The sequence below is a fragment of the Echiichthys vipera genome (assembly GCF_963691815.1).
Source record: "Echiichthys vipera genome assembly, chromosome: 4".
Taxonomy (NCBI): Eukaryota; Metazoa; Chordata; class Actinopteri; order Perciformes; family Trachinidae; genus Echiichthys; species Echiichthys vipera.
Window position 1 is genome coordinate 21,907,860 of NC_139829.1, and position 25,740 is coordinate 21,933,599.

A 25,740-nucleotide genomic window follows, 5' to 3' on the forward strand; every position below is an offset into this window, starting at 1 on the left:
TAGCACCAATTCTCTCAGTTTATTACAAAAATGCATTCGGTTGGACATCGTAGTAGTTAGCCCATACGATACCGTAAGTGTGTGAGGAAATGTGTACCAACATTATAGTGAATTTAGTCGAGGCTGTAAGAGAAAACCCCTGATAAGCGGCGCGGATCCACTGCAGCACGTTAAAAACTGAAGGTAACTGTAAGAACCCTCGCAGAAGCCGGAAGTTGTTATAACGTTATATTCATACCGGCACTCTATGGTTATATTAAGTGGATGGATGGATGGTGTAAGTAGACTGAATTATAATACAATATGAGTTATGTGAAAGAGAAGGAAGTGTTCATATGTATCATAAGGTGCAAGTTGACTGCTGGAATAGTAACCTGTCTTCATTTTTGACATGCTGTAGCGTTAGACTTCACAAGCAATACAAACAATCATTAGTTTTATTATTTTTTTTGCGGTACATTTTTTCCCTCACATTAATCCCCCTCAACCCTTCCTTTACAGACACTCCTGGAGAGCTCTGCATGTAGAATCATGTTTTGCATATATTAATACAAGTTTTGGATTAAAAAAAAAAGCAAGCAAGTGTAGTTGAAACAGACCTACATTCCTGTTATTATGATGCACTTTTATAACACATGCATGCCTGATTACTTCAGTCAAAGCAAGGCTTGATTTAGCACCGGTATGTGTAATCTTTTTATTAGAGAAAACAATCTCTTTAGAATAACATTTAGAGTTCAAAGCCAAGAGTAAAACTTTCTTCAGGCAATGATAAATGTTGCAAATTGTGATTGCAGGGGAAGTGATGCTGGGAGTAGTGCAGAGACAATGGTCACGTGGATTCTTTGCAGTTTTGACCCTCAAAGAAAATATACCTTGAGCAAATGGGAATAAAAGATAGGCTAATTTCCCCACCTGTTTAGTGTTTTCACAGGTTGTATTGTGCCTCTAATCTTCACTGAGAGTTGCTTTACCGAGCGCTGCTTAGTCTTTTCTATTAAGCTGCTGTAACATATGCAGATATGAGAGATGTGAAAATGACCTGTTATTGTGTGGCTGAATCCCGGGTTAGCAAGATGTTGTGCACAACATGATACGGAAGAGTTGAGGTCAGGAGGACAACCTTGCAGGCTAGCGGTGTGTGTTTGTTTAAAGGATTGCCCGTTTGTTAAAATGAGTCATCTCTTCTACGGTTTAAATGTTGATGGGATTGCTGTTTGTCTGTGGCTCACTTTTTGTTTGTTCTTAGTAGATTTCAGATTACTTTGCGAACAACCAGTGAGGCGGTTTCTATTCTCAAATGTGTTATTAACTGAATTAATATTTATACCTTGCATCATTTCAGTGGAATTTAATTTGCTGCATGTAGCATGGATTTCTACATGTATAACTAACTCTGATAACAGTAGAGTTACAGCTATTATTTCAGATTATGTCAAGGGAGTATGTTCTGAGGTCTAGAGTAGTAGAGAAGTGAGACACATGAAGCGTAATACTTTTGTTACAAAAGACACATTGCTAATGATGTTAGATATAGGTCTGAAACTTGTTGTAACTAATCTCAAATTCTTTTCTTACCTCATGGGGACAAGAATATTTTAATCTATAAGGAGTTCTGCATTTAGATAAGGGATATCTTGTCGTAGCCCACTGCAAGAGACGAAGCACGACCCTGACCCATCAACACTACATCACAGTCTCCTCTGCAAGCAGCAAGATTATAAGTAGTAAAAATGTCCATGGTCAAAGTATAGTAGTTTTTCAAACATGGTCTGTATGTTGAGACATGCATCAGTCAATTTATGGTCACACATGCTCTACCCATAGGCGCTTGATTTATTGTAGTGTGTGTTTTATTTGCTAATACTGTTTCTATTTGTCAAGTGGCTTGGGGTAGTCGATACGTGAAAGAGCAATGGATCAAAGGCTATGGCACAGTCTGTTGCTGTTTAGGGCTGCACTGCTTTAATTCCTGGCTGGTCCTGATATCAGTGGACTAGCCACAGAGTTTTAGAAAATATCTGAGCATGAGAGGAAAGTCCAGTGAAAGGACAGCGATAGTTCTGGCCTAATTGCCCGGGCCCAATAGAGAGACAGTTTACTGCCTTTAAAGCTTTTTCTACTTTGTGTGAACTCCTCATTTAAGACACAAGTTGCATAATTAGAGGCCCTCTTTGTGACTCCTTTACCCAGTACTTCCTAGTTAAGTCTTGTAATTTCCATATGCGACAATGCTGAAAAAATTACAATAAAAAGGTTGAGCAAAAAATTACAAAGGGAGTAAGATAATAGGATAAGGACATCTGTGTGTCAAAGTCGTAGAGGAGCTTTGGTCGGTGATTTAAGCGTTCCAGTGATTGTGTCCACCGATCGAGTAACTGAACAGGAAGACTTTGGGATTGACTTTGAAGATTTTGCCCAGCTCTCCATTCCTGACAGACAGCCCTGTTTATTTAATTGGAGTGTCCTTCTGTCATTACCACAGGGTCATCGTCCCTGCACAGCAGATGTTACAGTAACTAATGAGTAGCCTGGCTCATTTTATGAGGTTAAAGTTGAGGTTAAAGTTGAACCCTTCAGCTCCCTCATCTTGTTCATCCCCTTTTGTCCAGCCGCACCCCTTCTTAAAGCACAAAGGGTCAACTTTTATCTGCTGCAAGCTTCTTTTTATGTACGTGTGTGGAGAGGGCACACGTGTATGTCTATGTCAGATCTCTGCTGTACTCATTTTGAATAACCTTGACCACCTGCTCTGTCAGCATATATGGTGGGGGATGCAAAGAGAGAATACTAAAAAAACTTGCTGTCACATCCTAACTTATAGCACTGTGTGTGAAGGCGCTCATTTTCATTTTTTCCAAACATGTCCAGTTTGGCTAACTGCCAATTTAGCTGTCCTTTTCCCTCCATCTCCACACTCTTTGCCCTGTAGTTAAGCAGCGAAGATGTCCAACTCACCTCTCACTTCACGTGGAAGCAGTAATCACATGTTCTGGCCTGGACATCCGTAATCAAGTAAAAGTTTATGAAGCCCTTTGAGAAGAAAAAAAAACAATGTGCAGCCAGGAAACCAAAAGGACATGTCAAGAACAATCTCATGGATCCAATGTTATCCTTAGATCAACATCTTTTGTAACTTATCTGTTGAACATAGGCTGCTTCTGGCAGGGGACTTAACTTTAACTGCAGCAGTGAATCAGTTAGCCAAGGCATTAGCCTGAGGGCAAGGTGACATTACCAAACAAGCTCGCTCAGCACACTTATCGAGCAGTGTAGGATTGGCAAAAAATGATTTAGTTTCACAGTATGAAGTAACTCTTAGAGCATGGATTCTACAAGTTTTGCTTAGCCTACTTTGCTCTGGCATGGCAATGCATCAAATATCTTGATTGTGATTGAACACATGACTTACAGGGCTGTCATGGCTCTTTGCTTCATATTTTCAAACATGATTCAATTCAATTCAATTCAAAAAACTTTATTTGTCCCCGGGGGGCAATTCAGGGCACACAGAGCAGCAAATAACAACAGTGCAACTATACAAAAACATTTTAACCTAACAACAAGAATAAGGTGTAAGAGAAGAATAAGTGTCATGATGGTTCCTAATGTAAATTTCTCCCAAACTATCCACCAAGATCTAAATAAATTTGAGGTGAGAAATATTCCACACAGCTGCAGAATCATGGTTCATTTAATGGTTGTTACAAAGCTTTGTGATTTCAGAGAGCTTAATTGAGCTCAGTCCACTCGAGAGTGGATGTTTCCAGGCTTCAAGTTGTAATCCATAAGAATCGAGATACGTTGTTCTTCGCAGCCGCTTTGGCGGTAAGATGTAACTACAGATGGGCCTCTGGGACCTCATCTCTTGAGCCGAACAGTGTCGAATGCAAATCTCACCTCCACGATTTAGCATGACACCTTCACATGCTCCATATGTCTGTTGATTCTCCATTGTGAGTCAGCATTAATAAAATGTTACTACACCAGTCAGAGATATAAGAGCAAGCCTGACGCTGAATTCAGTCTCAAACATTCCGTTTCATTGTACTTTTACTTGTCAGAATCTGGAAGTTCCCAATTTCCGAGTACAATCGAACGCAGCATAATCACCAGTGACGTTCTTCACCTGGGAAGACCAACCGCTGCTTACTGACGTCAAAAGTGTCAGTAATCTTGCGGCACATTTGAATAAAGCTAAGGAAAGTCGCCACAGACACACAGATGGTATTTCTTGGCAAAGAGTACAAAAAAGTACAAGTGCTTTCATAAGTCGGTCATATGATCAATCACTCACTTTTTGATAGATAGTAACTTGTTAGTAACTCTAGTAACTTAACTAACAGATTATAATTTTCAATCTTATTGTGTAAATCCATGAGATGTCATTTGACTGTGTGAGGCTTGGCTATCCAGACTCACTCTCAGGAATATATGTACTGTAGATCATTTGACACATATACACACTGACTAGAATGAGACCAACTGGGCATTTTCGTTAATATTCTTCTGTTTATCTGTAACGTTGCTGGTGGTCAGGGACCCCTGCGATAAGATGCCAAAATCTCTGTATGGTTCCACTGACTCAGACCCCATTGAAGACACGCACGGGGTTGTTTCTTGCCAAATCCAAGAAGTAATACAATGAGGCTCATTGATGCAACTGGAAGATCAACACAACCTTGCAACATCATGGAATGATAGGGGGGCTGTCTTTGAAAGAGGTCCTAGGACCTAAAAGGACTGCATATTAGCGATACATATGATAGAGGGGCTATGATTGAATATATTGCGATAATGTAAGAAAGGCATTATATGAGTGTATTGCAACTTTAAAAAATCTCTCTGAATGTAAGAATATATAAAGAACACACCAATTTATGCATATGTTGGAGACTCAAATTGCTGAAGACTCAAATTGCTGAAGACTTAAATTGCTGAAGATACATCACAACACTGCTACCAAGCGGTCGGGTTTAAACAACAAAAAATGAACCACTATCTGCCGCCAATCTTTGCATTTAAACTATTAAATAAAAATAGATAGTGTTTTTAAGAACCCATACAGTAATATAAAGGCATCTTGTTAAGAGTTTCTTAATTCCTGTCGTTGATTTTCTGCAGGTCATGAGTGGTACAGTCCGACAGATCACTGTAGCTTCGGATCCAGTCACCCCCTATTTCCTGCGAGTAGACTGGGCTGTGGACCTGGGTGCTGGGTTCACATTAGCTCTCACCGATGGCAACTCGGCATGGATCGGAGAAGGTAAAGACTACTCAAATGATTCAAAACGCAACAGTCTCAGGCCACGTTCGTTTGGATTGGACCCATAATTTTCAGCTCATGTGTTCTACGCAGACTTAAAGCTTTTGACTATTGACTAGACTGGGTTGTCACCAGGTTTACCATTAATTAGACTGTCCAAACCATGTAGGCACCTGGCTGAACCCCATCTCACAATATTGTGACTGTATTAAACATAAATCCTTTTAACCAGAGGGACAGCAGTGACCTTGTTTCATCATCCCTCTTCACTCCTGTGGTGCAGCTCACAGGTGTAGAAAGTAGATTAAATTCTACAAGGCTTGTCTTTGTGTGTGTGTGTGTGTGTGTGTGTGTGTGTGTGTGTGTGTGTGTGTGTGTGTGTGTGTGTGTGTGTGTGTGTGTGTGTGTGTGTGTGTGTGTGTGTGTGTGTGTGTGTGTGTGTGTGTGTGTGTGTGTGTGTGTGTGTGTGTGTGTGTGTGTGTGTGTGTGTGTGTGTGTGTGTGTGTGTGTGTGTGTGTGTGTGTGTGTGTGGTTACATATGCACATGAGTACATTTTCTCTGGAAAGACACCTGGAACATAACTGCTCCCTAGTTTTCTATTGCTGTCCATCTGCACAGTTGACAGGCAGAGATGGGGTTGTGACAGCTAAGTGCGGGCTTCTGAGTCGTCAGTGTTTCTGTGTTTGATGTGTTAATTGGGACCCTCAGCCCCGTGTGAGCAGCTGTGCAACAGCTGACGACATTCCCCTCAGTTTCTCTGCATGCTTACTTTTAAATCTTACATGTACATCCATGCATTTCAACATAATTAATGTTTATAGTTTTTGCTCTGGAGTCTGCCATCACCTCTCTGCTTTCTGTCAACTGTATGACTTTAAAATGATGCAAAAGTGAGAAAAAATGCCTCCTTTGTGTCCAGTTTCAGAGGATGAGGTGGCAAGTGAAGTCAATGATATGGGATCCACAAGGGAAAGATATCTTGAGGATCTTCTTCAAGCTCTAACAGGAGGTGAAGGAGGAAGAGGAAGAGGAGGAGGAGGAAGGAGAGGAGGCGACAAGGAGATGTATTCTTTCCACGTCACTCCAGATCACTGTCATCTCTCATATCAGAAGATCTGTAATGAGATCTCGGTGAGCAAAAGATTTAGGTTGATTTTTGTTATTATACTCTGAGTGTTGCGAGATCTTCACTGTTACCAGTATGGTGGTCTAGCTGACAGAGCCTTTACATTTTTACGTTTAAGTTAATATAATAAGTGGTAAAAAGACAGATCACACAAGCACAGCCTTAATAAATGCAGCCCCCTCATTTATTTCAATGGGGCTGGTGCCTTGGCACAGCAGTAATGTCAACTCCGGCAAAAATAATGCAGGGTTGCCTGGAAAAAACGTTGAACCTGGCTCAATTTTTGCTGCAATGCAATGCAACGTCATCAGGTATGTTGTTTAAGCAACTACGTGCAAGTGCACATTTCTGGTAGATTGCTTTGTAATGTGAACGCCATATTTCTAATGTTTACCTAGCAATCTTTGTCACAAAAGCTTAATGAAATCTATGTCACTGTGTTAACTTTTTGGCATCTGACCTTCAAATTCATGAACTTTTCTGAAAAGTTTTCAGAATCTGAAAAGCATGCCTCAGCCAACGCCACCAACAATGCCTGCAGGAAGGCACAGCAAGTGTAAAATGTGCATCAGTTATTAACTTAACTTAGCTGTAGATGGAGCATATCGACATTTCTGCATTCTTAAACCGCTTCTCTTGCCGACATATGGCTCAAGGTTGGAATTGAACTGCAGCTGTGAAACTGCTGTGGCTACTGTGGATCTGTAGCTGGACATTAGCTGGAACTGGTTTTGGGTGCTTTGCGTATTTTTAGACACATCAGACAAACAGTATAGTAATGAATCAAAAGAGGTATAGAAATTCATTAACTAAAGTGGGTAGTGTGAAACGTGAGTGTTTTGGAATCTGTGGTTGAAGATCCATTTTAGAGGGTTCTTATTCATACTTAATTATACAGATAAATGTATCGGTAGTTCACCCTTGAATTCCACATCATGCACTTCCCCCTTGTCTCTGTTCCCTGAGGATAAATGCATCTAACGACATACAACAAAATAGAAAGGAAGTCTTATTTTTTACTGGGGGCTGTTAAAAAGATAGGGTTTATAGTGTCCCCACATTAAAGCAGAATTAGAATGGCTTCAGGCCACTGTGGAAAAAGAAAGAGATAGGAATCATTCAGTCATCCAATACCAACAATATAAGGCAGTTGTCTAACCGCCACAGCTCATAAAGTTTGGGGGAAAAAGGTTTGCTGATTGAAGGTTTGTTAAATAGTAAGGTGGAGCTAGCTTGCACTTATGTAAACAATCAGTTCCCGGTATAAAAGCACATCTCTTTTTGAATTTATGCAGCAGACGCTGACAGAGGCATGTATTACATGCTGTGCTAAGGCGAGTTTTGCATGGTTCACAGTGACTGACAGGTTTGATGGAGTACAGGTCACTGTGCTTTCAGTGGATTTTGGGTTTATTCTTCCAAACTGTGAGAGGATGTTGTTGCCTCCGGGGAGCAGGTCACTTGGGGTCCTGGGACTGCTGTGCAGGTAGAAGAGACCAGAGGGAGAAGGCCAGGGGGTTAGGAACACTGAAGAGACCATAAAACCCTGATTTATGGACCGGGCTGTCCCATCTAACAATGTTAAACAACAGTTGATTAGACCCTTTTGCTTTTCTTTCTCCAACTCCCCCTGGTTTTCTTTGTGTCTGTGAGTGTGTGTTGTGTATACAAGTGTGCCTATGCGTGCAAGTGTCTGTCTGGACATGTACAGACATACTGTTGGTTTTAGATGAGCAATTAAATGTTTTGACCTGCATCTGTAGCTACACATGAAAGCATGGAAGGATAACCGTAACTTCTCCATCTTTCCATAATAACAATAAAATAGTAAAGCTGAGCCTGTCAGTAAAAACAAGCCCATTTAGTAGATGTACAATGATGGTCGTTCTCGTCCCGTTCGATTACATTGCAGCCTGGTTTGTGGCGGCCAGGCTGCAGCGCTCAGGCAATTTCAGAAAAAGTGTTTGCTATTAATCACTAACACAGAAATACATAGGGTAACTGCGTCAAGGTTCAAAAATATCAAAATTACCCTAATGGGTTCTTCCAGCCAGTGTATCAGGCCAGTAGATTTTCTGTAATCCTGCTGACAGACCGACAAAACCAAACTGAAAATATAACTTCCTTGGTGGATGGAGGTAATAATTAAATTGTGATTCAAATAGTCACAAGAATGGATATTTTAAACAACCCATATTTTTTGGTTGTGTTTTTGTTGATGATCAGATTCAGAAACACATAGTCCTACAGGTACACAAGACTTCCCAAAATGTAGCTCAGTTTAAGTGTTAATGTAAAATAAAATTCACAATGATGTTACCCTTTTGGTAACATTAGTTAATCAATGCTATTTTGAATGGAATAATAGATAACCTTATTGATATGACAGTCATTTGCGATACATTTCTGATGCCTTGATTATTGTTACTCTTTGTGCCTCATTGCATTCCATTAAATCACTGAGACTTCTTTAAAATGCATGATATCACAAGGGACTGAACCCAACAGGGACTAACACAGAAACAGCAGACACCATTTGACTTTTGTATTCCCAAATGAAAAAATTTCACTGGTTTGGACATGACATGAATTGACTTTTTGCAGTTGTGTAGGTGGAATTTATATTTTCCTTTTTTTGTGCAGGGAAAAGTTGTTGCCACACTAGACCACACAAATCTGTCCAGCCTCAAGTGTGCTTTTAAAAAATTGTAATCCATGCTCACATTGTTGCTGACAGCAATCATCACTGTGGAGTATGTGTGCGGTGGATATAAATCTAGGAATCCTTGTAGACTATATTCATTAAGAGCTAACTACCACTCTTGTCCAACACCTGCTTCTTTTCTTCTTTTTTTTCTTGCTCTCCCTTATTTTTTTCAACACATCAGAGGTTAAAAAGTACAACATATTTTCCCAGCCAGATAATTTCAGGTTGCAGAAATGACCAAAATGAGGCAGGTTTCCTTTGGGGATAGAAGAAAGGAGGCTGGAGTCAAAACAGGTGGTGAACTTAACCTGACATTAATATTTTATGAATATGACCCCAGAAGTTGTAATGATGAATGTAATTTGGGGGTATGTTGTTAAACTGCTACTAAGCAGGTGTTTTACATGGCTAAGTAAGACATTGTCTCCCCTTTAATGTCTGTTTAAGTACCAATCCGTCATTGGTGGAAAAATAAATATTCTAGTTCTGACAGTTGCTTATCCATATCCAGACACCTAATGTCTAATCAAAGGACTGTGGAACATTTAAGTTGAATTAACAGATCCTGTGTGTCAGTTAAGGATTACCTACATTTGGTTTCCAAAGGGTTTTAACTATATATATTTACATATTTGTGTATATATATATATATGTATATATATATACATATATATATAATAATTTTCTGCCTGTTTTGCCTCTCCTTGTGAAAAGTGAAAAATCTTTCGAAATACACAATGTAGTGCTGTAACACGCAGTATGATGGTCAGACACATGTCTGCTCAGTTATCCAGAGGCTTCCTGTCATTTTATAAAAATTGTCGCTCTGTCTTTGAGTCCCACCGAGCTACACAGTTTTTACTTCAGACCAGCTTTCTCTAATTCTTAACAGTTGTGGTAGCTGTAGCCACAGGATTCTGGATGAGTCTGGGTGGATGCATCTCACACTGACTGTCAATGTTTTATGTTTGTCAAATAGAATTTGTGTTATAGTTCCCTGGGGATTACAGCTGTGCAGCATGACGCCAGTACTTCATGTTTTCTTATTCTGATTGAATTATCCCAAATTCAGAAGTGTGAAATGATACAATATGTACTTTTGAGTGTGTTTATTCATTCACAGCTTGAGTTTGTCAACATTATTTACAAACGCTACCATTTGTAAATCATGTGCATGATCATATTTTAGTGTGGAGGCCAAAAGTAAAAACTTCATAGATAAGATTATGACAAAGAATTAAAGTGACATTTCAGCGTAAAATCATCCCATGGTCTTTTTCAACACTTGCACACATCAAATAAGCCTTTGAGACAGTGTTTTTTGTGTATAAACTATTAACGGAGATTAACGGAGAGCTAACAGCTGGACGTAGCTAACACTGATTAGCTCAAGGCATCATGGTGATGGCATTAAAACGGCTTTTTTAACCACTAATATTGCGCAAAATAACACCAAACCTCTGCAGTAGCACGGTTAGAGTCCATACACATAAAACGAAGCACCAACAATGTAGTTAGCAAACCCAGAGTTTATTTAAAGAGTGTTTTGAAATTCTTACCTACTGGCCCCGATACCAGCTCCTCTCGTAGTAAAGTCAATTCAAGTCGATTACCAAATGAAATCCAAAAGGAAGGAGACCACTGATGCTGTGTTTTATGTGTAAGTACTCTCATCATGCTACTGCAGAGGTTTGGCGTTATTTTGAGCAGTATTAGTGGTTAAAAAAAAGGCTTTTTAATGCCTTCACCGTAATGCCCCGGGCTAATCGGTGTTAGCCACGTTCAGCTGTTAGCGAATCTACCGCATTTCACTGTTAATAGTTCATAAACGAAAAAACTGTCTCCTTAATAGGTGACCTATTTCTGTCCTAGCCACTTTTTTTTAGCAACTTTGGTAATGCTACATCATGGTCCTTGTAACAATCATCAGTTAATAGGTGACTAGGGCCTTATAAGCTACATAAGTAACATTATTATGTGTTAATAGGACTGTATATAGTGTTAATTATAGCTTCATAAACATGTTTGATGTTAGATTATAAGACATTTATAAGCACTAATAAATGCTATTTTCCATTTAATTCAGTCATATATTTATTTTTAAATATTTCTATTTTTGCATTATTTTTATTTATTTTACAAATTTTAACATTCTTTATTATTATTTATCTTTTCTGTATTCTTTTATTCATACATTTATTGTTGCATTTCTTCTTCATTAAGCGAATGACATGTGTGTCATGGGGTCAACTTTTTGCCTATTGGTTGATAGACATCAGAGTTACCTGATGTGTGTAGCTAACTGCCAATCAACCCCTAAACAGGCAGGTTAACAACTACCTCCTGTCAGGAGATCACTGTGTTAGTACTGTGGTCAAACCAGCTGTCACTCATATCTCCATGGTCAAATCAGCTGACACTACAACTGTAGTGCACCCTCATACTGACATTCATGGTAGATGTCATCAAACAGCCCAGATCAAGCTGGCGATGAGAGCTAGCAACGGAGTGGGAAAAGCCAGCCATGAACCTACCGTGAGCATATACATATGTGACTATGTCCGGTTTTCAAAATAAAGTGCCGGGTGTCGTTATATTCACAGTAAGATAAGATTTATCCACATCACAGTATATAGTTTTTCACAAAGTTAATATTACGCATGTACCCCAGCCTTGCTATAAACATATTTTAACCCAGTGTTCTAGCTCTGGTACTGTGCCATAGAATCCCCTATGTTTATGGGAACATTCATGTTATCGGGGACAGACTGAGTACTGTCGCCCCTCACTTCCTGCTCTTTATCTGGCCTCACGCCTCTGCACGGCGGACGAAGGAGCTGATGGGACAAGCTGATCTCTGCTCCGTGCCCACATTTCCCATACAAAGCACCCTTGCCCATCCTTGAACACTGTCTCTTTGTCATCATGCACACAGTTCTCACCCACTCACTTCCCTGTACACTTGGACACAATCATTATTTTGAAATAGAACAAAAGGAGACATGCTCACTATATTTTTGCCCTCATATGAAATAATATAATGATTATATAATCATTTTTTATTATGAGCTGGACTTTCTGTCAGCAACTAAGATGAATACATATCTCCAGAATGTGCCAGATATCGTTAATCTTTGAATTCCAATGATGCCAACTTACTGTGATATTATTGATTATTTATTATTTGTTGATGGGGGTCATTGTCCTCAGATTCATGGGAAATGGTGGGATTAGTCTCCAGAGATTTGTTAAACAGTATGATAAGGGAAGCTTTGTGTCCCACAGTGTGTTATGGTATCTTTTTCACTGGGATTGTGTTCTTTTGGCTTTGTCCTCCACACCTACGTCCCCTCTTCTCCACAGGTTTGACCTTATGGCCTGGCTAGCTGTCCAGAGACGCACACACACAAACAAACAGACCACACACACATCGGATCATGTTGTAATGTCAGCAAACTTATCCTTAAACCTGAATCCTGAAAGATTTTACATTCACATCTTTTGCTAAATATATTTTTGCATGTTTTGTTACATTATGTTTCATCCCATATAATGTATGTTTGTTGTATGTTTGCAAGGTCTTTATCTCAGAGAGATGTAGGAAGCATCTCATCTCACTTTAGAGGTATTTTATTCTTCTGTCCGTCTTGTCCCGTCACGTTATCTGCATTGATCTTTAATTGTCATAAATCAGTCCACTTTGTCCTATAAAAGTCATACGTCTAATGCTATCATAGGCTGAAACAGCAGCTACAAACAATTCCTTATTTTATTGTTGTTTTAGTAACAGTAGAAAAATGTGGCAGTGGGTCGTGGATCACATACAAACAATCTGACCTCCCACACTTTGGCAGAATCTGGCAACAGTGTGTGGACTGACCTTTAACTTTATCTGTGTGTCTCAGGAGAAAAGCAGGAGCTCAAGAAAATAAAGAGAGCTTTTTAGCCCTTTGGTAACTTAAATCAATAAAAAAAAACATTCACTTTGATCTATCACTGTTATATAAAACTTATCATGCTGCTTGCCTATTATTTCCAGATTTATATTTTGTTTAGTGCATCCTTCCTTTTTCCATGCTGCACAGTAAGCTTAAGGTAAACTTCTAGTGATCTGGAATTCACATGTTTACTGCAGTAGGTCTTCTTAGAAACACTGAAAGTAAAGACAGGGAAACACACAACCTTTAGTATTTGAAAGCAGAATAAACAGCAGCTGCAGTGTCACTTCCAATGGTAATCCAGTAAATAAGGGTTGTGCTTCTTGTACTTTAGATCTCTGTATCTGGTGTCTGGTAATAAAAGTTAAACTGGTAATACCATGTTAACATGTTAGTCAGGAAAATTTATGGCCTTTAATGGTGTCAGTAGGTTAAACTTTGATGACTAAGTTTGACTCCTAAGTGAGTTTTGTACAGTGAATGTAGGACATTACACCATTCTTCAAAGTGTGGAAATACTGTATAATACCTAACATGTCAGAGTCTGAAGCCTTCGCATTATCCTTTCTGACGTGGCTGATTTATTGCTAAATTACTTTCCTCTGGAAGCACAGTGGAGATTTAGGTGCAGGTAGTAAAAGTTAGAGGAGGGGTCCGAAGAGAAGATGGAAGGGACTTTTGAGGTAAGAACCATGCTTTCACAGTTATCACGCCTTCTATGTGTGCCAGGGCTTGCCAACATTAGCTTTTTACTTTTGACAATTGCGATTATGCTTTAAAAATGAAAGAAGTGGTCTCCATTTGTAAAGATTATCTTTCTGTACAAACACGTCAAAACCCGTCTTATTTTCTGCATTAATCCAAATCCAATAGAAAATCTCATTGGCTTTTTGTCTGTTTTTTAATAAATACATAATACATAGGGACAGGAAAATGTGCACTCCAAAATAATAATAATAATAATAATAAAAAAATGGTTAGGTATTTAAATGTTATTGCTAAAGTGTGTGTGTGTGTGTGTGTGTGTACAGGGATCTATTTGAGAGATGTTGTTATATCTTTGAAGTGGACATGACGACTAACTCACTACTCAATCTCACGTTCATGACCAAGCCAAACATCAGGCATTTTTACTGGGCCTTTTCCTACACCAATCTCACTGTTTCTTATTAATGGTGGACCATCTTGCACAGACGAAGAATCATCGCCACGTCAACTTGCCGATGATTTATGTATCTCAGTGTCACACAAATGTCCTCTTAATCCCTGAGAGGAGCCTGCATTGTATCACTTTAACATCCTGATGTTTCTCTAGACTTTTATGAGTTCTTGGGAACCTCATCCTCCTTAGATCCTGGGTGGTCTCCTCTTTGTCCCCATCCTATGTTAAATCACTGATTTAATCAGCCTTGCACTGGCACTATTCAAAGATTTTATTTTATTTTATTTTTTACAGAATGATCTCTTAATCTATATTTTTGTTGTGCAACGATACTGAATGGTGTCTTTCTCTTACTCATGCTCAAAAAGCATGTGAGGACACACAAGCTTCTCATGTTGATGTCCATACTCATGGCATTTTTCTTTATTGCAGAGGGCAGTACTGTATGGGAGGTTGGTGGCGTTCAAGCCCCTAAAGGAAAACAAGAAAAAGACTACATATAAACAAGACCAAGAGTCTACGGGCACACTAGCGGCTCTGTGAGACCGTATGAAGCGAACCAGAAATGTGATTAGATCTAAGTATGTGAGAAGATGATTGAGGTTTAGCATTGAACTCGATTGGTTAGGGTTAGGGTTAGGTTAGCCCATTGGTTAGGGGAAAGAACCTGAATAATTTTTTACGGTTCAGATTTGATAGTGACCTTTGTTACTGGGCCTTTGAGCTAAATGCTAGCTTTAGCATGCTAACATTGTTCACAGTGACAATGCTAACATGGTGATGTTCAGCAGGTGTAATGTGTACCATGTTCACCAATCAGAGTAGTATAGAAATACATGTGCTTGCATGCACACACACACACACACACACACACACACACACACACACACACACACACACACACACACACACACACACACACACACACACACACACACACACACAAACACACACCTATATCTTTTTAATGTCTCTCCGTTGAATGTCTTTTTCTTTTAATACTTGACACTTTGACATGCTGTCTTTTGTTACACTAATGCCAGTAAAGCATCTTGAATAGAATTGAGCTGATATTATTGCTATTGTTTACTTATCATGCACAAAACATTGCAGAAAAGTTTGTTTTATTAGAGACTAGAGTGAGAGGTAGGGGAAATTTGACACTGAGAGAAAGCATCTGTCAAAGAAAGAAAAGCAAAGATAAGGCAGTGAAGCTGTGGTAGCGATGTGAAGTAAATGACCACTCAACATGCTAAGGTTCACCAGTGGAGAGGAAAACAGCTGTGTGGCCTGCCAGGACAGCATCAGTGCGGGACAAAAATGACAAGTATTTTATGGGAGCTTTTGAAGATGGCGGCTTTATTACAGTGGGTCTGCAACTTCGACACAGCCCAGTGAAGATTTAACACTTCGTCACCTTCTGGTTTCCCAGTGCATCATGAGCGGTACCTATGTGTATGTGTGTGGACAGGAGAATCTCCAAGGCAACAAGCAAACAAAAATTGTGCAGCTATTTGAAAATTGGTGTGGCAGCTTTGATGAGCACAATCAAGGTAGAACTGTTTTTCCGTGCCTCTGGGTATTCTCTATTTAATTTTAGGTGTTAACTGTGGATTGAGTCCTATTTTGTCAATTCAAAATTGAAGTGCTACGGTGGAATTTTGAAAATTTGACACATCAACTAAATGTTCCAAAACTAATGCATTTTTCTGTCACCCGCTGCAATGCCTCAACCCCGCTCTGTGACTTAGAGCCAAACTGCAATCCAAATGAGGAATGTTTTATTACATCTGAAGCCTGTCTGTGATTCCAAAGAGTCACAGACAAGAAGCAACAGAGAGGAAACTGTGTGCTCACTTTCATAGTGTATAGGTGACTAATGAATTCATCCTCCATTTCTCCCAGACGGAAGAAAACACCTCAACATCATAAAAAAATCTCAGACTTCAAAGAAAATGGGATGTAATGGTTTGTTGCACCTCTGCATTGCAAAGCTATGATGTAAAGGTTTTTTCACTGTAAGCAGGTTTTGGAAGCTGCTTTAGATGTAAGGTTATTGCGTTAATACATTAATCTATTAATCAGTGCCAGATTTTCTTTTCTTACGTGACTTTCCTCAGCTTGTCCTAGAAGATTCCCCGAACACCCGGGGCAGTTGGGAGGTGTAGTCTTAAATCTGTCCTGTTGTCTCCACCCGGTCGGTCATGCTCAAAGAGAGGCACCCAGAGATTTTGCTAACAATGTGCCATGAACTATATTAACTGTCACCTGTCAATGCAAAGGGAGACCAGTTGAGAACTGAGGTCCTCCCACATTGCTGAGCTCCTCAACTGTTCATGAATAAGGAAGCCAGCCAAACTGCAGAGAAAATGTGAAGATTTAATAGCTGGTGCTCATGCTCACTGAAATTTGTACTCTCATTTGATATCTCATTTTCCTCCTCCTCCCCCCCTACTCTTCATCCCCTCCTTTCTTCAGGTGCACCTGGGTTCTGTGGAGCTCCAGCCAGCTCCAGACCCTCTAGAGCTTAACCGGGAGATGATTGGCCAGTCCCTAAAGCGCAGTACAGATCTGGAGTCAAAAAACTGTCACCTGTTGGAGGAGAACCATAGACTAAAACAGGAGCACCAGAGAATACTCAGAAAGTAAGGATGAGGAGAGAAGGAGAGTGGCCCTGTGTTGCGTGCTGATTGATTTAAATGTGTGTTTATGAAAAATAAGTGATGGAGAGCAAATGTCACGTTCCAATGGAAAATACCCCAACAGAATCTAATTAGAGTATTTTCCCAAGATGTTCAGTGCTGATACTTGTTGACTTGTTGCTTTTGAAATTGCACTGCCAGCTGTTTACATGCACAGCATTCAACCAGTATGACATCATCATTGGTCGCCCTTTTGAGAGTATTTAAGGGTTCCACCCAGTGTTGCAAACTGGGTTTATGATTTCTGGGAACTTGTATGTTCTTTTTGTGTAATTGTTCATCTGCGTATTGATTTCTTGGCCAATGAATGGCCTGTTACCAGAGACGGAGGATGAATGTGACTTACTGTACGTCTGCAGGGTGGCGGCATCGGCATCATTCCTCTCAATTGCTTTCAGAAGGAAAACAAACAAGAATCCTCAGCTTTTGAAACATGAAGTTGTCTGTGTGTCCATGTGCAAGTGGAAGTCCATTTGCCTGCATGTATGTTTTTGTACATACGTTGTTGTGTTTTTCTCCAGGCTGCAGCAGCAGGTCGAAGGTAAAGCGATGCTGGAGGAGGAGCTGTACTCACGTTTTGTCCTGGTGCTGAATGAGAAGAAAGCCAAGATCAGAGGCCTGCAGGATGCTATCCGCCAGCTCCAAGAGACTGACGAGCAACAGAGAAATGAGGAGGGAAGACAAAGGTCAGTCAACACATTTCGCCTTGCTTCCATACTTTAAAATGCAGTTGAAACAGTGAAATATGTTTTATATATACGTTTTTTCTATGTTTTTCTTTTTTTTATACACTGTTTACCTATCTATGAATGTATGTGGTCATTATAAGAACCTCTGGGTCTGATGAAATGCTAGCTACCAGGGGTTACCTTGAAGTATTTATGCATATGAACTCCAGCCAATGTCAGGAGAATCAGGTCCAGAGTTGCCCTCGCACACATGTAGCACACAACAGGAGAGTGGTCATGTCAAGCACGATCTCACTTAATGGAATTTGTTTGATGATTCCGGCATCGGCCCTTACCGACAGAAGTCGGCGAATGTCGTTGTCTCTTCAGTTAGACATTTCTGTTGATGTCTTGTGGAATTCTCTTTATGTTCATCTATACGTCACCCTTGGATGTTTGTTTTCTTCTGGTATCAAACACGCCCACTGGTTTGCTGCGAATTCTCCAGACAATGAGCTACTCTATTTGCACATGGGTGCAATAAGATTTGTTTTTAGTTTCACACTTGCAAGTTGTATTCCCAAGCAGGTCAGCACAGTGCTGTCAGATCTGCGAATGTGTTTGCCTTACCTTTGCAGAACACAGACGGTGGCTATTTTGTTTCTTTACAAGCCTGTGTTATTCAATCTTCCATCGTAGCATAGATGGAAGATTTTACTCATAATCACTGTTTATGTATCTGGCTGTGCCACTGTCCCTTCTGTCGGTCAATATATGAAATATTAAAAGATGATTACCCAAAGGTTTTGCCAGCATATTAGAATGAAATGCTGTGTCTTCTAGATCATAAATTTACCTTAACTCAGTTTTTCATGTTTATTTCCCCCCACACTCTTCCTCATTCACACTGATTTTATGAAATATTTTCTCTTCCTCTCTCATTTCTTTTAGTGGCAATGAAGCAACTCACACTGAATACGGCAGTCAGGACAGAAGAGAGGAGACAGTCCATAGCATACATCAATCTCAGGAGCCAACTATTCTCATCACAGGTGTGTGTGTGTGTAGTGTCTAGTGTGAAAGTCTAGCTTCTTTTTTTTTTTTTTTTTTTTTACATTCGGAGAGATAACTAGCCAATTAAATAAACTATTCTCTGCCAACTCCGCAATTTATAATTGCGTATCACAAATGAATAATATAAAAAATGAAAAAAAAAAGTTCATTGTTTCAACAATAATATAACCTCCTTGCCCTCTAATTACTCTGAATTAAATAACAAAGACTTTTCTCTAAGGATGAGTTGATCCAATGCAATTCATAACATGATGAGAATTGGCAGTTAGCTGTGTATTTGTGAGTAAAAAAAAAAGCACAAATTTGTGTGAGTTTGATCACAGTGTTAGCTGAAGTATCCTCTATGTTTAGCTGACAGGATTATGATTGTAGTGCTGAATATTAAAGCATAAACACAAAGCTATAACGCATACGGTATATCAATTAAGCCTTTGTTACACTGCTTATTCTTAGCCCAGGGCTATTAGCTACCTCGCCTGGGGCTAAGTGTTGTTTAAAGAGGGTAGAGGACAGAGCCAAATACGCTGAATGCACTTTAGGATGTTTCAGAAAGTAATTTCAAACTTTGGTCTTCAGTTGGGACTTTCTCATAGGTCACCTTTTCTAGAAATGTACTATTGCAATGACGTACCATCAGCACATTGTGCTCCAATATTCCAGTTTCTTATACATGCGCCATGTTTTGGTGGAGCAGGGTGTGCAAGTATTGAACATGGCAAATCTTCACCCATTCCCGGTTCTCCTACCTATGTCATAGGTCAGGATGTGACTCAGTAATGATGCAGACTCTAAGTGAAACTCTTGAGTTTTTGCTTTCCTTGAAACGATTTTACTGTCTTATAAACTTGACAGTTGAATGTAATTGATCATGTAAGCAGGGGGTTTTAACGTTAACTTAAAAGCACACACAAGCAGAGAATATACCCTCGGGTGGCTGGGTTCTGGGAAACACTTTCAGTGAGTCATAAACCCACCCAGTGAAGTCTGCTGTGATTACTTCAACGCGGCCAGTCACGAGGTGGTCGTCCCTTTCCTGCATCACGCAGAGCAGGCGTGATGTCACATCTGCTGACTCATACCCCCCCCTACTATAACTTGCAATCTGCTGGGATAACCCACTCCCACCCAGCCCTCTCTCTCAATGGCTGTGCTTGTGTTCAAAGCCAAACTTGAACTCCCCCCCGAGAGGCTAATACAGTTGCAAAAGACATTGATGCTGTGGTGACTTCAGCAGGTTTTGTTTAGCTCTCATTTTCTGCACTTTCTCTGACTCACACACATATGCACACGCACCCAATCCTTCAGTAATGGATGAAGGTTGTACAGTAAATTGCACAGTATGGGTCTTGGCTCACACACTTTGCTGTTTGCAATCCAGAAGGGTTTTTACAATGCTTTCTTGTGTTTTTAGCTTGTTAGAAAAAAATCATCCTTCCTCTCTTCTCTTCGCATCTTGATGAATTTGCCCTCATATTCTCTCCATATTAACATTATGGGTGTGTTTCCAAAATTTGTGTTTTCCAAAGTATTTACACTAATTCAGCTGTCCAACAAATCCTTCTCTGGGCGTTTCTTTCTTGGCCATCACATGGGCATGGTAGAAACACGCAATAAATTCATATCAATGTTTGTTACAATACTCTAATGGATGCCTAATGCATTATTATTTCTTCTGGTTTATATTGTACAGCCTTAGTCTGGAAACCCCAGCAACCCATCAATTCACAGGTTTACAAATCCAGTGAACAATGAATACAATACGTAGGTTAAGGAAACTCACTGACATTTGTCCAAATCTAGTTCCCGCCCAACAGCAAACTGATGTTTTATTTGAATTTAGAAATGTACCCAAACTTTACTGACATAGTGGGCTACACAACCCCCATTTGAATTGCTTGGCCTCAGTTAACCAATTTGCCTTGGGGTGTGTTTTCATATTGCCAAGAGCCTGATAAGAGAGAGTAATGGAAGGGCAGCATTGGAGACAAAAGAAGACACTCTCTCTTTGACCTGTTCGCTCCAGTTTAGCATCTGATAGTGACAACATAGGAAGCATATCACTCACTGGGGATAAAAGAGATAGAGATGGAAGAAGGGAAATGAAAGGAGAGGAAGGAGGCAGAGTAACTAAAGGGGATGAGGGAGTGTCTGAGGGGTAGGAAAGTAATGGGTAAATGTGACAGAAGGGACCTTTTTAACAGTCGGATGGACTGTAATGTCAGACTTGATTCGCTCTTCATTCACTTTACTGTGAATATCAACAGTAACATTCATTTCACCATCCACATTGGAAGTGTTATCTTGTAATCAGACAGCTTATAAAGTCTTCTAAGTATTTCTTTTTATCTGACACGGCTGGTTAATCTGTCAATCTTTAAATTTGAATGGGCTAGCAGCAGAGTTAAAGGGCAAACAGGTGTGTTTGTGTCAGTCCCTATAGAAACGATCGGATGACCGGTCTTGTGAGGAATGCCAGATCTCGATTCCCGATAATGGACTTCAGGTGTGGAATTGTTCAGGGTTAACAAAGGTTATCTGAGGCTGTATGCCCTGAGACTGCCTCAAATGTGCCACAAATGACACTAATGGAGAATCAGTCGAAAGCAATGAAGACGGAGAATTTGGAACAAGACAAGACAGTGATGTCTTGTCTTGTCAGGCATTTAGAGGCATTTAGACAGATTTGAAGAACTTGCATTCCAACAATCAGAGGAAAAAGTGTAATTAGCCTCTTTAACCTTAGATTTGGACTGCCCTGATAGTTACGGTATATTATGTGTATATATACAGTATGTCTGTTTTGATTTTAAAGGTCAAGGTGCTATATAAATACTGTGAAAGCATAAAAACACTCAATCCACAAAGAAATGTACACAGTCCCTTTTCAGAAACTGAGCCTTTAAATGAGCCGTCAGGACTTCTGTACGGTTCTGATGTCCCATCTGTAGCGATAGAGAAAGTGCCACTACAGGGCCGTTACAGTCATTCCTCAGCTGCAATGACGCAGATTGTGCAGATGAACAATCATAAGAGACTGATTTTTTTTGGAGGGTGCTTAAAGATATATTTCAGACAGGGTCAAAAAAGGTATAATCAGTCAAACAGGTATGAGAAAAATAATGTGTTTTTTGAACATTAAAGCATGTAGAGTATGCATAGCAATGTTGTGGTAAGACCCATGGTATCAGAGCTGGTTTACTCAACAGTGGTGTTATGTGTGCCTCTATGTGTTTATGTGCGCTGTATATATTGTATGCAGGTCGTAATTTGGTGTGCCAGGGCATCCCTTTGGACCGGACTTTTTCTGATGAAGAAGATGAACAACCAGGCCGAAAGCGAAGGTTGCTTCACACCCCAAGCCCCGAAGCTATTGAGCAGAAATAATACCGCAGGTTAGTCAGACAAGTAGTGTATCACCATATTTGGTATCATAGTTGTTTTTGCCACCGCTTCCCCTAGATGACTTACATTTTTTAGCTGTTCACAGCTGTTTTAAGCCTCTCTTCACATAAAATAGTAGTTTAAGGACAAAAATCATCACTGGAGGGAGGAAGACATGGGGAAAACAAGATTATATATTTAACACATTAACACATAAACTCTCCAGTTTCCATTCAGTTAAAAAATAAGCTGTTCCATGTGGCCCTACATTTAACAACAATATAAGGAAATCATTCAAAGCTTTGTTTATTGGCCAAATATTTCTTGTTTCCCTAAATTATATATATATATATATATATATATTTTATTTTTCATTTTACTGCATTTAGACATACTTCTGAAAAACCTCCACAGTAATTGATGTAGGGGTGTCCTACTGAATTTTTATCCCTCATTCCTTCCACTCCTCCTATTTTAAAGAGCGTTGAATCATCATCAATTTTTCTTCATCTTTGGTGTTTCAGAAAAGCCCACACATGCACACTTCTTGGCATCCAACAATATCAGTTCTGGCCCTTGTAAATTTCTGCATAATTATCTGTTGTTGGTTTTTTTTCATCTTACACCTATATGGTATTGACTGCATGACTTAGCTTTAGTCTCAGGCCACACAAAATGTTCTCAGCAAAGAAAAAAGAAGCAAAATTACCAGTGACATTTAACTTCTTAAACTCTTGATTCTCCCTCTGGGATCGTTAATATTATTTCTAAAACATTTCTTTGGGTGTGATTTAGAAAGATGGACTCAGTGGTGGGTCTGACAGAGTTTAATGTTTGGGTTTTCAGAGGTGTCTCCTGAACATCCGGCTCATAAATACAATGTTGTGAGGTCTTTCCACATTCAACAGCTGCATGCTTTCTCATTCTGACACACTGCAATAGAATGACCAGAGGTTATTGGACTGCTGCCTTTTAGGACTACATATTGCCTCAGACTAACATTGCATCTTGATCGTATGCTACTGCTGCAAGGAAAGGAGTCTAAAAAACAACAACATTTATGTGATATATCTATTTTCAGAAAATGCAAAAATAAGCATTTAAGAATAACTTTAACACCTCCAGATTCAGTGGATGTTATCACGTTATCAATCAATACATGGTTCATCTGGTAAGTTGATCACCTCTCCTACATTTGTTGTAGAAACAATTTTGTTGTGGTAACATTTCTTTTAGATCTAAAAAATCTCATAACATCCTCCCACAGCTTACATATGGGTGTTGGCTGGCAAATAAACAAAACAGAAAATTACTGCAGTATGTCGTGTCACTTGGTCCAACTAAGCAGTGACAGCAGTAGTGTTTGTGTTCCAGTGAAAACATGCACTTCTCTCATTTGCACACTGGCCTTCGCGTTATATCAGATTTCATTTGTTGCTCACATCTTTTTTCATGAACTTCTTGGGCAGAATACATGTTAATATTATTCAGCCTTGGTTGATAACAAGATATTGAACTGTTTTTCAAGTACCTCTTCATATTTAAGGATCAAATACACTATACATTTTAATATGATGTTTTATTAGTGCACATTACAACTTCTAACTTCCCCCCCTCTCTACTCTCTATCTCTCTGCTTCTCTTTCTTCCCGCCTTGTCCCCACCCTTTCTCCTCCATGAATAGACGACGTCCTGGAATCATCATGAATGTAATGCCCCTAAAATCTAAGGCTTTTTTCTGATAAACAGGTTTTCTTGATCCCTCTCCAGTTATGTGGCAAGCGAATTTCGGCTAGTTCAACTCTCCCCTCGATACACACAACCAAAACAGTCACAACCAGGCAACAATGTCCTGGAGGTGTCCCCAGATTTGATGCCAGATTTTACCCCAGATTGAGAAAAGAAATTCTCAGAAAGCCATCTGGTTTGCTTTAACTGTGACAATTACCTGCCACAGCTCTCATGAGAGAATTGCTGCTTGTCTCCCGTCTTCAATAAATCAAGAGACGAGCAATTAATGATGCTATATTTTTCCAAACACTCAAGACTGCATACTCCATTCAGAGCTACCATCAAAACCTTGCCCAGATGTGTTAGTGCTCATGTGATAACAGGCCCTCATCCAGCGCTTCCTCAGGAACTGATTTAGCTGCTAATGACTTGGACAACGCGGTAGAGCATCTGGACCAGGAGTATGGTAGCAGTTTCCCTTCGCCCTGAGCTCAAATTTGGCTGCCAAGACCATCTTGCTTTGAGACTGGAGAAAGAGTAACAACTACTGAGGGACAAAAGGCTACACCCAGAAAACAGGGTGTCACCAACAACGAACCAAAGCCGTGTTGTTGTTGCAGCTTATTCATCATGCCTTGCTGATGGTTTCTTACCTCTTTTCATTATGAAAATAAACTATACACCATCTCTTTCATTACCACTTTATAAACTAGGATTTTGAGAACAATAATTGGACCTCCTTGTTTTCTTGTTTTCATCTGCCCTTTTAATCTGTAGACGTTCTGTGGCCCAGACTACCTGAATAGCGTTCTGCAGAGGGTAATAGGGTTGTGTTGTCTCTTCCTTTTCACCTCTTCACCTCTTCCTTTACCTCTGCTACCAGCTTTAGGTCCTGAGGTCATCACAGTGTGTCTTCACACTGACAGTAATGAACCTATGGAGATCTATTCATGGTCTTTTATCTGACCATTCTACCTTTGACTTCTGGACCTCCCTGCTGTTTTTTATGATTTTGATGATACCTAAATGTCTACTGAAGACCACGGGCGGCCGCGTGGATAATCCCACAACACGCGCTTGCTGGTTAAGTAATCCCTATAGGAATGTCACACTCTCTGCTCTATACATCCAATGAATGAGGCATTTTCTACAGCTCAGTGCATGACAACATGCAGTGGAGGATGAGAAAAAGTGTGAAAGATTAGGACACTACTAAATATTTCAATCGGTGGTTTCATTCAGAATATGACAATAGCATGCTTAGTTATTGAATGCAAAATATTCTAAAACAGGCCTGTTTGTGTTCTTTCCTTCTTTTGAATTGAACTTGATGATATTCTTTTCTAATCCAAAACATATTTTGAATGTTTCCACTTTCAATCAGTTGATTCGAGAATATTTTAATTTGATTTTAGATGTATCCAATATTTCTTGGAAATGTAAGAAGAAAGTAATATTTTATTTATTTTAACGTGATGTATTGTAAATGTTCAAACATTTTCTGGGTTAATATCTTTTGTGAAATGTCTTAGAAGACAAGACATTTTAATTCAACCTGACTTGAATAAACATTTTACTTTTCAAAACTTTTGCCTTTTCAGTATTTTTTAAACATCATCGCCCAAGAAACAAGACTGTTTTTGAACAGTCATGCGCAAATGAAATCTGTTTCAATGAAGCCATTTATGTCACAATCCCACCACTCCTGGCTCTGACTCTGCATCCACACACACCTCCGCATAGAAATCGTCGCTGTTGCTCCACAAAAAGCCATAATTAAAAATGTGTTTCAAGTTTGACATCTTTGTTTTTCAGTTCAGGACCATTTCTGTCCTGAAAGGTTTTATACTGTCGAGTGAAAACATGACATGTCAGAATAAAACAACACACTGGGGATGCTTTTAATATACAGTACTGTAGGGGTGTAATTTGAGAAGGAGTTGTTAGTGTGAAGATCATTGATCCTAGTAAGAATGTAACGGTT

General features: G+C 39.6%; 1 protein-coding gene across 2 annotated transcripts; it reads left to right on the top strand.

Moving 5' to 3' along the window:
* Positions 1–24,633, top strand: LOC310946186 (DNA repair protein XRCC4-like). Of its 2 annotated transcripts, none has more exons than XM_083912564.1 (8): positions 1–73; positions 5,125–5,266; positions 6,187–6,398; positions 16,679–16,845; positions 17,424–17,588; positions 18,522–18,622; positions 21,904–22,036; positions 23,710–24,633. In XM_083912564.1, exons 2-7 carry the CDS (start codon positions 5,128–5,130, stop codon positions 22,026–22,028), a joined length of 909 nt encoding a protein of 302 aa, XP_083768690.1. In that variant the 5' UTR covers positions 1–73; positions 5,125–5,127; the 3' UTR covers positions 22,029–22,036; positions 23,710–24,633. The 2 variants fall into 2 exon arrangements, with proteins under 2 accessions (XP_083768690.1, XP_083768689.1); XM_083912563.1 differs by having other exon boundaries at positions 13–183.
* Positions 24,634–25,740: the final 1,107 nt, after the last annotated feature.